Source organism: Theropithecus gelada, chromosome 14 (assembly GCF_003255815.1).
Source record: "Theropithecus gelada isolate Dixy chromosome 14, Tgel_1.0, whole genome shotgun sequence".
NCBI classification, from domain to species: domain Eukaryota; kingdom Metazoa; phylum Chordata; class Mammalia; order Primates; family Cercopithecidae; genus Theropithecus; species Theropithecus gelada.
In genome coordinates this window covers 123,454,956-123,473,369 of record NC_037682.1, presented here as the reverse complement: position 1 = coordinate 123,473,369, position 18,414 = coordinate 123,454,956, and the positions used below count along the sequence as shown (strand labels likewise).

The 18,414-nt window shown below is 44.4% G+C and overlaps 1 protein-coding gene across 8 annotated transcripts in view; it reads right to left on the bottom strand.

The window, feature by feature from the left end:
* Nucleotides 1-14,154: 14,154 nt before the first annotated feature.
* The window catches only part of NTM (neurotrimin), a 964,342-nt gene continuing 960,082 nt past the window's right edge, over nucleotides 14,155-18,414 (bottom strand). For all 8 annotated transcript variants that reach the window (XM_025356801.1, XM_025356803.1, XM_025356798.1 and 5 more), the window contains one exon: nucleotides 14,155-15,946. In XM_025356801.1, the coding sequence (XP_025212586.1) occupies nucleotides 15,846-15,946 (101 nt within the window). In that variant the 3' untranslated portion in view covers nucleotides 14,155-15,845. The remainder of the gene's footprint in view (nucleotides 15,947-18,414) is intronic.

Sequence of the window (18,414 nt, the reverse complement as noted above, 5' to 3'; positions counted from 1 at the left end):
GTTTTTCCTCTGCATTCACAATGTACCTTTCCTTCTACGCTTATTTATCGCTTATTCTAGTCAGATGCTGTTCAAAGTGCTTTCTATATAGTAATTCACTTACTCCTAACAAAACCCCTAGGCCGTAGGTACTATAGTATTTGCATAATTATTAGGAAGTTATTGGCCATATGCTCCGCTTGGTTTGCCTTCACTTTTCATCTGTTTCCTCCTGGCTTCCCTGTGTGTGTTTGCTTTTGCCCCCTGTGTGCACAATGTGGCACCAGGTAGAGAATCCAGCAGGAGAGATTTGGATCAAACCAGAGAAAGTGTCTTCACACTGTTGGGGCTGCAGAGCCCAGGACCGTCCAGGGGACCTGAGCACAGGTCTCCATGGGAGATGCTGCTGTGATCCTCACACTTCAAACTCAGTGCTGGCTAGAGAGAGGGATGAGTGACAGGCGTCTGACGGTCCTCTTGGTGCTGATCTGTGATTTCATATAGAAAGAAGCGGATCCCTTATTCTGTCTGTATATGAAAGAGCAAATGATCACATTGAGCACGGAGCTTCCATGAATAAGTGGCTATTAATAGACATTTGCTAAATGCCAAAAAAAAACCATGTTAGACATTGTACCAAAATAAAGAATTAGATAAGGTCTTTGCTAGGATAACAGCTCTTCCTAGGGGGCACAGAAAATAAATTCATTGAGTAAGTGACCAAAAAAAAAAAAAAAAAAAAAAAAAATCACAGGTAAAGAACATAAATGCAGTCAGGGTTCTGACCCTTTTGAAAAAATTTCTTACATATTTCTTTTATATGTCATGATTTATATATAGAATGTGGCATTCACTTTCCTAAAAGGATTCATAAGCTCTTACCCAAAAGCCTTTGCAGACAGGAAAATCATGATGGGCCATTTCATTTGACCTTCCTGAGTCTTGGTTTCTTTATTTGTAAAAATGAGTCAAGTGCAGTTAGCAATCAGGCCAAGAGTGATGGGACAGCACCCCTCTGTGTGATTCCAGCAGCTACTGACACAGTGAAATGCTTCCCTACTGGCTGTCCCACTGAAAGTCCCCATTGTCTGTGGACACTCTGGACATGCCCTCCCCCCGCAGGATCCCCCGGACCTCTCCATAATCCAGCTGTGTATGTATCATTCCGGAGTTTTGCAGGATGCAGGTGGCCTACTCAAAAGTGTGGCTGAAGAGAGATTAATGGGAGCTCAGATACGATGATGTGCTTGAGGTTAAAGAAAACAAGCAAGGGTTGGTGAGATGCCCCAGGTCTAGCAATACTGGGAAGCTGTTAATACCCCTCTGGACTTGTGGAGGGAATGGCATTTAAGCAGAGTTGGGGTTAATCAGACGAAGGTTGGGGAGTGCTGGGAGAGACTTTGGGGCAGACGAATCCACATCACGCAGACACCATGGCAGCAAATGTCAAAAGTGATGGAGTGTTTATGAGAATCTGGTTAGATTTGTGGCCATGGAGAGAAGCCACTGATGGGAACTGAGGATTTTATAGAGAAATATGGACTCTGCTGACTCCTGCTGAGCAGGAAGGGGCCCAAGGGAGGAGTAGCCCAAATTCTCTTTTCTCTCCCTTCCACTCTTCTGCAGGTGTCCCCCATTAGCGGGATCCAGCCTGGAGCTAGACAGTCAAGGAGTCTGTTTGAGGCTGGCAGTTAAGGTCAGCCTCCTAGGTGCAAAGCAGGATGGAGGAGGATGAAGAATTGATTTGGCGGGGCAAAAGAAGGTGCTCAGTCCTATTCAGTTAATGCTTAGCACAGCTGGTTCTGCAGGCCTGCTTCTGGGAGCTGGAGTCTGCCCCGATCCCTTGGCATACCAACTGCAGAGGATTTGTTTACTGTTAAAAAGCTTGATCTTAGAATATAATGCTCTGTTTTCCTCTTTGCTTTAGAGAGTCATGTTTAGCCTGAAGAGAACAGGAAGCAACCCCTTCTGCTCTTAAGGTAGTAAGTCTTTTTTTTTTTTTTTTGCCACAAGGTCTCACTCCGTTGTCCCGGCTGGAGTGCAGTGCCATGGTCACATCTCACTGCAGCCTCGAACTCCTGGGCTCAAGTGATTCTCCCACCTCAGCCTCCCAAATAACTGGGACTACAGGCATGTGCCACCTTGCCTGGCTAATTTTTATATTTGTTTCAAAGGCACAGGTTTTTTGCCACATTGCCTATGCTGGTTTCAAACTTCTGGACTCAAACGATCTCCTTACCTCAGCCTCCCAGGGTAGTAAGTCTTTAAGTAAGAGATGGAAAAGGACTATGGCTCACAGGAGATCCAGCCCAGCTCCTGGGCTAGGGGTTCTACCTAGGTGTTTGCAGTCAAAGCTTTACAGGAACAAGCTGAGTGTATTTACCTACGATATTTCCTTTATCTTCTCTTTGCTAATATGTGTTAGAGGCAGGTAAAAATTGAGCAACGCACGGGGTCTCAGCCACCTCTTTCTGTCACCTGTCAGCAAAGAAAGGTCTAATTGCTCTGCTCATTCCCACTGCAGAGCTTCCCTCATGTGGCTTCCCCTGCAGAGAGGCCTGACCTTTTTCCATCCACATCTTACTGTCTCCCGGCCCCTTCCTCAAGTCCTGGCTTTCCCTGGCCCTCCCAGCTGTCCCCACGCCGCTCTGTTTGTGTTGACCTCCCTCCATCCTTAGAATCTGTGCACCACCATTTGCCATGTCCTCTGGCTCTGCTGTCTTCTTAATAAACCTCCGTTTACTGTATCAGTATGTATCAGTGCTGCAGTGCAGAGGGGGCCTTGCGGAGGAGACCCTGAGCAGGGCTCCCGCATCTCCCAACACACCGGGCACAGTACTGAGTCCACAGTGGTGCTCCTGAAGGAAGACGAGGCCACTGATGGACTGTTGTGAGCTCCCCTATTTCAAAACCACCTAAACACCAGATGCCAGGAGCTCTGCACTCATAGTAGCGAGAGTCTGAAGGCTCTCAAAGGAAGAAGTCGCTTCTCTTCACAGTTTCCTTTCTCTAGATGAGGACAGTGGAGGATGTGCAGGTGTGGGAGGTGCTTCCTCCACACGGCTCACCCCTCCCCGACAGAGGACATGTGGTGCATTGAGAGTGCTGGGCATTGAGGATACTCTGAGGACCTCATCCTTCAAGACACAATAACCTTTGCTCATCCTGAGGTTTGCCATATTCCTCGCTATTCCCCCACTGGATGCTTGTTGAAGGAACTGCAATTGTCTATGCTTATCGCCTTTCCGATATTAGCCAAATGGAACTCTAACCCTGGCAAAGGCAGCCTAAAGCCAAGAGAAGCTGTCATGTCAATTTCAGTTTAACCAGGTGTTGCTTTTGCTCTGTCAGTTGCCTCCCTGAGACTGCCTTTGCTTAGCAACAACCTCAGCTTTTCATAACAGCTTCTCCCTGAGTCTCAGCAGTAACTCTGGAGCTGCCAGCAGGAGGGAAGCCTCTCAGATTTAAATGGGATGGAAGGTAAAAATTCCCAGAGGTTGTGGGTTCCTGGAGGGTCTTAAAGCCTCTGGCACGACAGCTCTGTATAACGGCTGGGCTGCTAATCTCTTTCAACGTAAAGGGCTGCTACCCACATTTTATTGGTATGGTTCAGCTACCTGCTCTTACTCAATAGTGCTGGGTTAACCAGAGAGGATGTGTTCTGGGCACGCATCTAGTCCTAGTGCTATTTGGCTCACCAGGAAATCTCACTTAGGAAGTTCATCTTAGCGGCGGGGGTGGGGGGGTGGGGGGAATTTGTGAAAGTGTTTTCAAGGCACTGGGAGATAAAGAAAAGGCAGAGTGTGGAATCAGCAGTGTATTCTTACCCTGAGTTTTGTTTCCCCAGAGATCATTATGTTATTCCTAGAAATTTCCCAAAGCCCTAAAGCTTTTCAAAAGCCCCTGTATTAGCATGGAATCTCTGGGAAAAAGGCAACATCCAGGCTGGGATGGTGAGTGAGTCTTAGCATCTATGTTGCAGTGAGATTCAGGACCCCAGCCCAAAGCCACGTGTGTTGTGCACAGCACAGGTCCTGTATTACGTTCCTCAAGTAGATCAGTGGTCATGGCACCACCTCAGTATGTGCAGTGACACACGTCAGGATTGACAGGGTCCAGACAGAAGGTTCGATCTGTTCCAAAGTGTGCAGCATTGCTCAACCTTTCATACTTCTTAACACACATGGAGCATGTGTATGTGCACAGCACAGTGGGCGAATGGGCAAAGCTGTTCACAGTTAGATGTCCCAGGCTAAGGGGTTCCAGCTGCCCAGGTTTGGCTCCCTAGATTTCCTCTAACCCAATTTTTTCATATTAGGTGCCACAAAAGACATTAGTGAATTCTGGTTTGCAGTTGCAGACTCATTACCACTCAGAAAAGCACTTCCAGAATTCGCTAAGACTCTTGACCCTGTATCTCCTTGGCTAATTCATGACTTTGGGCCTATCTGAAGTAGTCATTTCAGAGCCCTGAGAGTATTTAGAGAGAAATACAATTAAGAAAGTGTGGAGTGTGAAAGGCCATGTCTATCCTTACACAGTTATGGAGTGTTTTAAATAAGATTAAGTAAGATGGAGTGTGTGAAAGCATTTTATAAACCACAGTGTAAATTTTTATGTTTAATACTACTACTAGTGCATGACCGATTAGGCAGATAGTCCTCACTTACTGATTATAATGCTGCAAATCCCCAAATGTCCAATCCAAACCATCCACTAAAGTAATGAGTAAAATACATGCAAATAGAAGGGCAAACATTCTATTTTTTTTCTCCTCTAACACAAGAAAATATTGGGCTGTTTTTAGAAGTGTATGATTCACAAAGAAGAAGAATAATGGTGCCTAAAATTAGGAACATCTAGTTCAAACTACCTAGAGTAATGAAAATATGGTGAGTTTAATGCCTTAAAACATCTCACAATAGCAGTTTGGAAGAAATAACTAAGTGACTAAATATTTAATAGTTACCAGGAAATGTTAAACAAAGGTGGGTTACTCTAACGTAACTTTATCTTTAGTTTGTTTTTTACATAAGTTAAAATATGATTAATTGGAACCATAAATAATGATGGTAATAAGAATGATTATAGAGGTCATTGCCATCTTTTTCTGAGGTGTCCAATGTATCCTGTATGTGGTACTACCTTGGAGACAAAGCCTAAAGCAGAGATGTTCAGGGTAGCTCCCTGATCGACTCCCATTCATTCATTCATTCATTCAACAAATACTGTATTTCACCAACTCTAAGAGTTGTCAGTTGTAAGACATGCAATTATTTTATATACCACAAGGAAAAGTTGATGTCAATTAAAGTATGACATGCCATTGATTGCAACACACAGCTCCAACTTCAAAGACCTTTAAGTAAAATCACATGCATCTTAGAACCGAATAAAAACAATACTTTTTAAGTGTAGTATATCTTAGGGAGAAGGCTTGCAGGTTCAGACAACTGGGTTAAAATCCTGGTTTGACCTCCAGTGACCTTGAGTGCTCCCTAAGTCTGACTTTTCTCACCTGTAAATTAGGGCCAGAGAAGTAGCTTCCTCAAGAAAAAGTTGTTAATTAAATTAAAACGAGTCAAAATCTAAGCTGGGTCATTGCTTTTATTAAAAGTCTCACTCCAATATTATTGTGTGATGAAAGTTCAGCAACAGGAAGACCAGCTATGGGCTGCTCTAGACTAGATAGGGAACTAGTATAGAGTAGTTGGAGCAACAATGTGTGCTTGAATGAGCGAACGGGATGTAGATGAGATACAGATTGGAAATGACAGATCGACTGCATGGGGATGAGGAGAGAGAAAGAGAAGTCAAGGGTAAGTTCTACGTTTTTGGTTTGAGCCCAGTTCGATGGTGCCATCTATGTAGATAAAGAAACCGGGAAGAATTACGTGTTCTGTTTTGAATTTACTCCTTTTGAAAGGTCACCAGGGAAGCTTGTTTAGAATACTCATTCCGTGGCCCTCCCCATGGAGATCCTAATTCTATAGGGGGTCTCCTCCAGCGAGTCAGATGTGCTGCGTGAAGTTCTGAGAAGAGTCTAAATCTTGGAAAACATGGTACCTTCATCTTTTACAAGTTCATTGGTGCATTATTTTGTGTGAATGTGTGTGTGTGTAAAAAAATGCAGTTGTACTGGTTTGAATTCAACTATATGTGTAGTAAGGGTACCCATAACTGAAAAAAGTAGTAATCCATAGAAATAACATAAATGAGAATACGTTTGAAGATGATGGGTTTTTTTGTCATGTTATTCTTCCTCCTTCTTTAGGGCCTTTGTACCCATGGTTACTAAGAACTTCCTCTCTCCCTCTCCCAATCTGCACAGTTAACTCCTCCCCATCTTTGTAGCTCAGTGCAAATCTCACCTCATCCGGACACCTTCCTGGTCTCTCAGACAGGCTCCTTGTGCTGCATGTGTTCATAACACCCCACGCATAGCACATTGTGTGTGTGGGATATAATTTTATTATTAACTTTCTTCCCTGCTAGATTGAAAACATCTTGGGAGCAGGAAACATTTTTATTTTGGTCAGCATTTTATCCACAGCATGGAAAACAGTGCCTGGGCATATTAGGTCCTCAATAAATAATGGGGAATAAATAAATACATGTGGGTGTTTTTTTATCCAGTTCTATGTATAATTAATTTTCTCCTCATTGGTGGCAGTTTTCGCTGCACTAATTTTTAGGAGGGTCTTTGGGGACCCTAGGGCCAAATGGACCAGAAAGAAGATAAAATGATTCAGAAATATAAGAAAATATAATTGGACTGAAAAAAGTCCTTACATAGACCTAAATGTCAGCAACAACATAAATCTACTGAATTCCCCTCTTGACTCTCTGTGGAGTCCTGATGTTCCAACAGAGTTTTACAGTCCTGACACGAGAGTAGTGCTAGAGGGAGAACTGTCTCCAGCCCGTGTTGGGTATGTACCAGAAACCATCAGCCATGGGGAAGCTGGAGCTTAATATGACCCACTCCCATTCCTCAAGGAATTATTGAAGTAATCATGCCTGGGGCTTCCATGGCAAATGTTCTTTTCTTGTGGCTAATCTGGGTTATTCATCAAATGACTAAAGGTGACTACATGGGCCTAAGTCCAACTGAGTTTCCTGACTAGTTTTCCAAATGATTCAAATCTACTGATGCAATTCCTAGCATAGAATTGCCTCAGATGTCCATTAAGCCCTTGCCAATGATATAGCCTGTCTATTTCAGGGCACTGTACGTTTAACCCAAGGTACAGGTAATGCATATTCTCAAGCATAGCCCAACCATATCACATTTCTTTCCTCCAAGTCATAATGTCACTCTCTGAATGACTAATGTAAATCAAGGGGTATGGAATAGCCTTGTGCAACTGAATATTTTTTTCCCAGTTGGTTCTTAGATATCTTGCTTCTTAGGTTATTACTGCAAAGGTAGGCTGTACTGGGGGAAAAGAAATGACAGAGAAGAGAGGAGATAATGGGAAATGTATAGAAAATGCTACTAAGGAAATGTAGTGAGCTAGGTTGGTGAGTTATTTAGTTAGGAAGACTTTCTCATTGATAGTTCAGGGGGCATGCCTTCACACTGCTGTTTGTTAGGAAATAGGCTATACTGCTACTCACATTCCAATTTGATCCTCAGTGTTCTGGGAGCTCAGCTTATCCTACGCTGTGGACGCCATTTGACTGATTATTCTTTCATATTTTTGAAAACAAGGAATGATGAGACATTAATATAGAAGCTCCTAGTGTGCCAATATTTAGAAGAGTGATTCTATATGTGGCTGGACAAAAAGACATGCATTAATGCAAAAATGATCCAGGACCAGGGTATCTGAAGTTTTTGTAAAACAACAGTGTTGAGGTGCACGTGAGAAGTGGCAGCAACCTCGTTGTAATGAATTTACTGCCCTTGTGCTGCCTTGAGGGAGGGCGATCACTTCTGACTAGTGAATTACACTGTGGAATCCTGACTTCCTTGCTCAGGACTAGGGCTGGGCAAGTGGTTTGCCTGGCCCTCTTGTGTATGTGCTGTGGTAATGTCAGCTCCATCAAATGCTTAGGAGATGAAAGAAAAAAATGTTTCAGACTTGAGGTGGGAAGCAGCAACTTGTACTCAGGACACAAAGAAGAAAGTGCTGGCGAGAAGGATAGAGCACCTTAACATTCCGGAGCCCTGACACACGGGAGTGTTCCCTGAATTAGCTGTTATTAGATCAAATGTCCTGACTACCTTGAGCCAAATGCGCATGGGAAAACAGTGTTGATTTGATTTTCTTGACTCATTGCAACTATGAGCTCTCTGGTGGACAGCAAGGGTTGGTATCACTAATTACTATAAATAAAATACAAACTTGTTTGGTTTTATCTAAGCTGGTGTAATTGTTAGAGGTAGAAACATATGCCAAGAGGAGTCTGTCAGCAAAAAGAGTTTGGGGCAAAGATCTTGTGCAGTTAGATCATTACAGGGTTGATTCCCAAAGGATTGGATTCAGTCTGTATGGAACTCCCTGGGGGATTCAGAAGGCTGCCCTAGTTGTTGTTTAGTTAGTTAAAAATTAAAGCCTGTAGGACACAATTCTTACCAATTATATTTGAGATATGGAAGCAGTCTATGAGACAAATCCAAGGTGAAGTTTTGCAGCAGGAGTTCTTAACATTGGGGCTCAATAGTGAGTTTTAAAAGCTCACAAACCACCGGAACCTACGTAGAACATTTTGTGTATTTATACTTGAGTGTCTCTGTTTTTTCTTCAGATTCTGAAGGAACAGCCTTACATCCAAGGTGTCAGGACCATAGCCTTTCAATCTGTATGTCATGTCACAAACAAAGGGCTTTTCCAACCAAGTCCAGTGTGAATAGAGATATCTCCTACATAGCTCCACAAACCCAACACCTCATAAAGGTTTTGTCTTGGTTTGAATTGTATAATTTTATTGGTTATGGAAATAGATACAAACCATGGGAACATGCAGGTAGAGACCCAGAGGATTTCAGATCTTGGGAAGCCTTCTGAGATCAACTTGTCCAACATTAATTTTGTTGATGGGGAAACTGAGGCTTGGAGGTGCAGCAGCCTGCTGCAGGTCCCCTAGCAACCCAAGGCTGGGTTTGGATGGAAAAGCATCTCTTGGCTGCCTGCTTCATATTTTCTGTATTCTACCCATCCCTGATCATCAGGAAAATAGGAAGACATCGGTACGCAATGAGAGTAATGCTACCTCTAGTATTCGAATCTGATTGTGTTTTGCTGAGAGCCTGTCTAGGAATGGTGCTCCCTGTGACCAGTGAACAGGGAGCCAAGACCTCAGTTCTTCTCTCTGAGATCCTACTTGTAGCATCATAGAAGACATTTGATGCACGTCTATGCAGATCTCTCGCACTTACTCACTGAGAAGTTTTAATTGTCTGGATGTCCTTTATATTTTCTCATTTTATTTTCATTTTTTCTTGCCTGTTAAATTGTAATATGAACACTTAGAGAAAAAGAAATTTTGTATTTGACAGACAGCATCTGTTGCCACAGATCTTAGCTCCTTTTCAAGTAACCAAACACAAATGAGAATTATGGGCACTGGCGAAAGTGACGTGGTGTGGGGTAGAATCATTTATTTTATTTTCATTTGTCTTTCTCCGGCATCCTTCCACAAGAAGAGGACCCCTCCTCCACATGTGCACTCTGCAGTCTGGGCTCCTCTTCCTGGCATCTGTCTTACTCTTACAGTTAGTCAAGTGCAGGAGGTATAGTTTGACGGTTCTTCCTTCTGACCTTCCATCAACTCTAGAAGTGAACCTTCAGAGGAAATTAAAGCTGAAGAGGGTGGTTGGGCACAGGCACTTGAGGAGGGGACCAGGGCTCACCTATCTTCCAACCCCGCACTCTGTCCGCTCCAACCCCACACTTTGCCCTCTTCCTTTTACATCCTCAAGCTCTTCACAGAGAGGTTGGAAATGAAGCCGAGTCTAGGGCGCGAGAGAGGAGAGTGATGAGGACTCAATGAACCTGGAGTTCAGCCAAAAATACACAAATATGTCCAATGAAATCTGCATGCACACTTCTGGATCCTTGATTGTAATGGTCAGGATGATGAGAAATCATTGTGAACTATATCTAGAGACCCCTCTTTTCATCACTATTTCTTGTTATTTTAAAGATGAATCTTAGGAATAACAGGTGTCATCTGTTTTGAAGAGTTAAATAATTACAGTAAATACTACACACACACATATGCATGCACACACACACACACACACACACACTTGTACTGAAAATTCTGAGATTTTTGCCTACTCTCAACATCTTTTACTTTTCTAGACTTTAGGATATGTGACAGTTTATTCTCTCTTGTTTTACTTGTGTCATATAGAGGGCAACTTGGGGCTAACATTATTTCCTGTTCCAGAAAAAGCCACTGTCTTTTATTAAGCAATGCTTCTTTCCAAGTGCTGCAGTGTTCATCCCTCAAGTTTTCCTTAAGGAGTCACTTCAAATATCTGCAGAAATGGCAGTTAGGATCACGCATTTTATCTTCTTATGAACTATTCTGGAAACACAGACAATGCATTGGCTGTGGATCTTGCCCACATTCACACTTTCAATTTTCATTTATCAAAAATTCTGCTTCCCCAATTTTTCCTTGCAGAGATCTTATAAAACATAAAATCACTTAATTATTGAATTCTAAAGCTAGATGGAACATCAGCAATCTTCCATCATAACATCTTATATAAAAGATAAGGAAAGGGAAATTCAACTAGTGATAAAATCTGGACTACAGCCTAATTCTACTGATTAGCATTTCAGTTCTGTATCCAAAATATCACAGTGCTACTCAGAAATGCCACGGTTCAAGATTCACTGGAAACAAGGTAAGTGCTATGGAAACTCCAGGAAGTTCTAATAAAACAAATGCACTGAGAGAGGAATAATTCATTTTCAAATAATGTTAACAATCCCTAAAATATTGAAATAAACTCATACACTCTCACATCATGCCAAGAGAAGGGATCCAAGTTATTTGGAGGCTTTCATGGGAGTAAAAATCAACATTCAAAAAACGAAAGTCAACCCAGGTCACCTTCATAAAGGATAACGCACCAAAATGCCTCAGACATGAATTGTAAGAATGGATCTTAACATGAGCTCAGGAATTAGGGAGCCTTTTCTATAAACAGTGTGTGTTTCTAACAATGTAATAGGTATGTGACAGCGAAGGTATAGCGTTATGGAAAACAGAAAAATCTGAATGAGAAGGCAGAGACTCAGAGAGCTCAGCTATTCACAAGTCATGGGGATATTAATTTGCATTTATTGCCTTGGAGGCGGATAAAGTTGGACGCTCATGGAAATAGTGCCTGAATTGAGAACAGAGAGAGGAAAGAATTGATACTTTAGAATGGCTTGTTTGAGCAGTTATGGGATGACAAAGGAGATATACTATGTACTCAAGTCCCAATGAGCAAGTTCTGAAACAAATTAGCTCTGGGATTTGGTTTAAAATTTTTTTTAAATGCTGAAAAGAGGTAATACTTCATTACTGCATCAGATACCACTAATCTCAATTATTTTTTACTGCTTCTGTGACGAAGGGTAAACGACTGATGTGTGCATATGTATTTGGCAAATAGTAGCATAACGGCATGCAGTTTTCCACATCCATCCTTTAGCATATATTATTCTCTTTAGTGAGAAGTACCTCAAATTTTTACCATTGTGGAAATAGAAAGTCCTTACAAATGTGTCGTGAACCCATATTGCATGTTTTAATTAAACAAGTCCATCCATTAGATTCCTATAATTGGTTAGTGCTCCTGTCTTTTGTTTCAAACTCACAGTTCAGAAGGTATAAGATAAAGATGGAGTCGGTCCAGTGAAATGTGCTGAACCTCAATTAAGTTTTAGTGTTAATTCATTTGCTAACTTATTTCCAGCTTGAACAATAGTTGTCATTCATCATCACTGTCATCATCACCATCCACAGCAACAAAAACAAACATTTGTGGATTGTCAGTCATGAATATGCTTAGTACATCCCACTGGTCAGAAAGCAGTTCTTGGATGAGTATTCTCAATGCTTCAAGTTAGACATCTGGATCTACTGTGTACAAGCCTTGATGGGGCAATATTTAACAACAGGAGCAGAAGAGCCACTGCACATTTGCATGGCTGGAAAGGAGTAGATATTCCACCGAAAGAAGAGAGATGTGATTCTACAGAAGTGTTTGGCTAGAGTGGCTAGGGACTGTCCATCCCTCACAATCCTCCTTGCATTCATGAGATGCTCATGTCAGGGGACATCCTAATATTAGGGGTAGTGGAGGAATCCTAAAGTATGGCAGTGACTTATCTCTGAATCACAAGGGGTCCAGTATACTTGGAATCCAGGTCAACCTGCAGCAATTGTCCTCCATCAGTGCCTGCACCAAGAAAAAAAAAAAAATCACTACAGGCTCTATTCATGGTGATTTTCCGTGCTCATTCTGATGAACATTCTCTTACCAAGCTTCCATTTCCAGAAAAGGTAGGTCCGTGACTTGCCCCTATAAGCTCCTTTCAAAGCCACGTCCTCCTAGATGGAACTCTAAATCTGACTGAAGACCTGGAAGGCAGAATACCCTTTCCTGTGGTGTCCACATGTTCCCTCTGAAGACTGCAACTCAGCAGACTGAGGCTCACATAGCACACTCAGCAGAAGATGAGAGTAAGCTCCTGCTGAGGCAGGCTAGGAAGGGCTCCTATCTGGTGAACCCATCAATCACAGTCAAGCTGGTTCAACAAAGAACGTGCTCTTGCATAACCAGGGCTCTAAAGATCCACAAGGCAAGAAAACTATTGAGTTGGCAAATAGGTAAAATTAAGTCCTCATCAGTGCCCCTTACAAAGTTGGTTCTGACTCAACACTCTCTCCTGGGAGGGTGATGATAGCTATTTGAAGCACGATTAGCAGTAGCAGATATTACTAATGTCTACTGGTGGTCATTTAGTAGATATTGGTATTCACTAGTACATAGGATATGTGAAAGATCAAGCTCCCATTCAGACAAAGCTTGTGGGCACTGTGTTCTGCTGTCTCAGCCAAGCCTCAGAACTGCCTCTTTGCAGGTGCCTTGGCACATGGTATTCAGAGGTGTTTCTGGGCTCCAGTTTAGGAATATGGAGCTCACCTATCTTTTCCCCACTCTATTCCAGTAAGCCATGCTTTGCACCCAAACCCTCAGGCCAGTGTCTACTGAGGTGCTAGGCATGGGAGGGTTAGTCAATCCCACCCACCCACTTTCATTCTAAGGAGACTCAGAGCCGTTTCTCTTTCATGGTTCCTGGGCATAGGGAGGGAGAAACACCAGTGCAGTCAAGATTCCTGAGGCTTGGCCAGGTAGTTCCAGACCTTGCTGCCAGGAAAAACTTGGGGCATCTGGGATGTGGCTGGGGCTAGGGGTGAAAGGGTAGAAGGACACAAAGAAAGGTGAAGTCAATAGCTTTCTTCAGTCTTGCCAGAAGCAACTGGAAATGACACAGCTCCATCCCAGTCCTTCCTGGTTCCTCTCAGGTGAAGCTGACCTGGAAACGCAAGTGCCGTCATTCCTGTGTGTTTTGGCTCGGACCCATTTCTGATTCTCAGTTCCTCTTATGTGGCTAGAGGTGAGGTTTGGAGGTCGGGTTTGGAGGACTGGTTGATGGCAGATTATTTAAAACTAAGCATGATGTTTCAAGCTGGCTTTCTGTTTTGTTTTTTGTGGGGAGATTTTTTTTTGGCTTATGGGAGTTTTCTTGTTTACTTTCTGTGACAGTGACTTTCTGCTGCCTCCCAGAAATAATCGGGCCTAAATTCGTCTCCCTGACTAGACTTGGCCTTTGCCCACGTTGTGTGGTGAGATGTTTGAGCACAAGCAGGACACTGGCAGCCCTGGCCAGGACCTCCTGAAGGCACTGAAAATGCAGTCCCTATCAGACGCACCTTCACCTTGCCTCTGTGTGCGGATGGAGGAGGTCCCATGTCCTTCCTGTTTGTCATCTCAGCACTTACCACCCCTCCATCCCAGGAGGGTTTAAGAGCCCATCCTCCCCCATCCTTCAAACCTGAGCCAGGCAGGCTGTGACCCCGCCCCGCTGTAGAATGAGGTACCACACCAGGCAGGCTGTGACCCCGCCCCGCTGTAGAATGAGGTACCACACCAGGTGAAGAGGGACATGGAACACTTTTTAATGTCAAGTCAGAGACAACCCCACCCTCCCGGATCCCCCAATCCCACTTTCCCTCATCACATCCAGGACCCCTCCCCGAGGACTCTCTGGTTCCCAGACTTTCAGGGGAGGGAAAAAAAAGATTACCTAAAAATTGCATTTTTTTTCTCTTTCATACACACTCACACAAAGGTGGGAAATTAAATAAAATAAACCAAGAGGATTAAACTCTCCAGTGGTCACGAAGGCATCAGAGATTCCCATAATGGGCTAAAGCAAGTGGGTACTGACGGTTCTGCTTGTTCAGTTGCTTGCTGTCTGTTAATGCCACAGAGCAGGATGGAGAAAGCGGGGCCACCTGGGGTGGCCGACGCGCAGAGCCACACCTGGAAAGATGCTGCGCCTGGTATTAGTCGGATTTTTTTTTATCTTTTCACTTTTTATAAATGTCTCTGACATGTAAATAACCCAAGAAAATAAAAAGGCAGGAGCTGATTACACAATTACCAGTAAACTCTATCATCTTTTAGAAGATCAACACACAGCTAACGCCATATACAGCATGCAGTAATGTCTGAGAAAGGACCCTGCGGAGAAATAAAATGGCTAGAACTCTAACAAAAAAAATATATGTATATATATACTGTATAATATATGTCATCAAAAGAAGCATAACCAACAAACCCAAGATACAGTGCAGATCACCTTTCCATTTCTAAACAGTGTGTAGAGAGCATAGTATTGTCTGCATGAGATGCCACAGTTGGGAGGAATCTGTAGCGCTGGTGGAGATGTTGGTTAAATCGGATGTATTTTTTGGTGGATATGCCAAATCCTCACCAGGCGATTAGTGCCTGGTGTCTGGTCCACCAGTTGTAAACCTAGTTTAGAAGTATACTATTCATTTTTACTGTTTAACAAACATACTTCTCTTCACCCTTTTCAGTTGTGTTTTTTTAGTTTTGTCTTGTTTTTGCACTAAGTTCTAGACTCATATCAGAAAATATAATTAATAAAATTAATAATGAATCAGAATCCCTTGTTATCCATGATGTCCATGTAGTAAAATGGTAAAAAAAAAAAAAAAAAAAAAAAGTTTAACGGTATCTTTTGTGACTGTTGTTTGTGGGATTGTTGTTGCTGTTGGACGGTCTTACTTTGTTTCCTTTTTCTTTCTTTCTCTTTTTATTTCACGTTTCACAACACACACCGCGGTGGCACAGTCTACCAAAGTGCCCACAGCGCCACGCTTGGGCCGGAAGGTCTCACTCTGTTCGTCTCTATGGACGGACTGAATTTGGGATGGCCAGCTCCAGAATGTTCCACGTGGGGGCACTCTGTGGGCAAAGCGACTGAGCCCTTGCCCACACTGGCACCAGAGAGGTCACATGATGCAGCTTGCAGTGGGTCCAAGCCGGGTGTGCTGCGTTCTTCCCGTTTGGGAAAAGAAAGAAAACTCTGTTGTACCTAAATATCTGCAAGGCAATTTTCAATTTCTTTCTGAAAACTTTTTCTCCCCAAAGTATTCTTTGTTCCCCTCCCTCAAATTTCTGTCCCATGAGGCTGTGTTTCTTCTAATTTCATTTGTAAATATCTGATTGGTTGCTGTCGGTGTTGCCAGTGCTGTTGTGTTGTTGGTGGTGGTGGTGGCGGCAGCCTTTCCCGGGTGGGGAAGTGGCACTCACATCAAAATTTGAGGAGCAGGTGCAAGACCAGAAGAGGCAGCAGCCAGACGCAGCCTGCCCTCCTCGATGTGCCGTTGCTCACCTCGCTGACAGCGCCCGGGCCTGTGGAGAGAACATATTCGCCGTGAGTGGGCTGGGAGAAAATGGAAGGAAAGCCCGGTGGTTGCCTGGTCTGCTGTCATTCGGCCTTGCCCCTGGTGAGGCGTCCCTCTAAGTGAAACATGTGGTGTTCCAGCCCCAGCTTGAGAAGTGAACGTTCTATGGCTCACATCCCCCAGACACACACACTATATAACAGGAAGCCTTCCCCTGCAAGGAGAACATGAGGCTCAGGTTAAAGCATCCTGGGCCTTCTTCCTTACTGTGTCATAACATGCAAAGGCCATGGCTCAGGCTCAAATTCAAGAAGGTGGCAGATTCATTAATATCCTACACAGAGCTTTAACAAAGTCAGACTACTGTACTGAGTGCCTCATCACCCATCCACTTCTGAGCCCCGCCTGCCTGAAACACTCACTTACCCTCCAGCTGCTTGGCCTGTGGCTCAGAAAAGAACCTGTTGGACAAAACAATCTGTCTGTCTGCCTGCTGCTTCTGCTGCCTTGGGCACAGAGGCCATCCTGCCAATCACTCTGCCCCGGGCAGGGCACCAGGGTTCCACCTGGAGCACCTGACCTCTTCCCCATCTGGATGGGGTAAGAGCAGATGCAGCTCAAGGATCACATGCCTGCAAGGCCAAAGCCAGCCCACATGGATGGAGGTGAGTCAAAGAAAGGAACAGGAAGCCTTCCTGTGCATGTGGATGTAACTGGAGATTAATGAGGACACTGGGATGCAGAACTTGCCCCAGTGTATGTCCTTTGGTGGGGTGGTAGGGGGCACCTTTCCCTAGGACATGGCCTACAAACAGATACTCTTTGAGATGGAGACACAAACACAGGAGGCAGGAGAACTGCAAGGCAGTACAGTTCCCCAGCAGCTTCCCTATTGTTCTGAAACATACGTTTTCTGGCTACCTCGGCCCTTGTGGCCAAGAAACCCCATGACCAGTGGCGCTCTGATTTCTGTAGAGTACATACGGTTGGATGCCCAGATGAATTAGGTACCCGAGGAACCAGGCCACCTTCTCAGACTGGACCTGCTCTGGCACACTCCGTTGCACTGAATTTAATAGAGATGTTTAAAGCTGGTGGCCTCACTAAGTCCACGTCCTCCTGGGTTAGGGAATAAGGAACAAAGCCAGAACCTGCCCGCCTGACTTGGATGCTCAGCGTTGGAGACATTTCCGGCTAAAGCAAATCAAAATCAAAACAGGCTTCTCGACTCCATTTGGGATTATTCCATCAAGTCTAGAACTCTTGGCTTGAAGCCAGCGCCCTTACGATTTTATATCTTGGTCTTTTGGGATAAATCCCTAATTTGGGGGCAGTGGCTAAATAGGTAGCCGCGAGATTGAAATGCAACAGGTCATCAACCTCACGTTTCCCTGGTGTCTGATTCGCAGCATCCGTAATGCCAGAACTTCTCAGCGGTGCAGATCCCCATGCTGAGAAGCCCGGGGAATACTTATTCTCTCTACCCTGCAGAAAGCAGAAAACACAAAACCAAAGACATCCGTGCTAGGATACAGGTGACCAAGGAGCATTCCTGGAAAGCTCCCGCGGTTTACATTTCAACAAGTAGAAATGCTTGTCATTTAGGATCGGTCACTAACTGGTTGTGTCTTCTAGAATCTAATCACCAGACCCTCCACTCCCTCTTTGTAGACACTCACTCTGTCATCTACACAGCACATTCTTTGGAATCAAAGGAGAGAAGCCGCCGCCAGATGCCTTCAAGGGTGAGAGATTATGTTTCTCTGCTCTGCGGAAGTCCTTCCCCTCTGGGCAACTCCAATATTCTTCCCACCAAGGCCCTTGTCTGTGCCTGAGGCCGAGGACTCTGAGATGACAAGGGTGGTTCTGAGTCCACGTGGCCCAGCAGGCCTTTGTGGAAGCCGGGTTGCATGCTTTGCCTCAACGGAGTCAGCAGTCACATTCTATCTTCATACGCATGAATCACACAGTACAATTCCATACGTGTCCTGCACACTGGAGTCCTTAACTCCCGGCAGGACACACAGCTGTCAGCACACTGCTCTGCCGCTTTCATCCCTTGTGCTCTCCTGAACGCCTATGTACATCTCTGAAACCCATTTCCCGTTCAATTCCCACACACTCCCACCTCCCGTCTCCCGCTCCCTCACCATGACTAAGAAGATGCCCTGGGTAAAAGAGATGGAAAACAAGTGTCCCTTCCCTGCACTGAGGTTCTCTTCTCTCTTCTGCATTCCCTCCTTGCAGTGAAGCCTCCAGGGAGGATAATGCCACAGCCCAGCAGGGGCCTGGCGTGGTTACCATGTAAGGGAATGTTGAAACCTTGTTTCCAGGCTGGGGACTCTGCAGCTCAGAGACGACTGAGAGCGGGCAAACACCCCCTGTGGCACATCTCAATGGCCCTGCGGCTATGCCAGGCGCTCTCCCTGGGTGCCTGTGTTTGGTCTCCTTGCTACGCCCCTCAGAGTTCTTTCG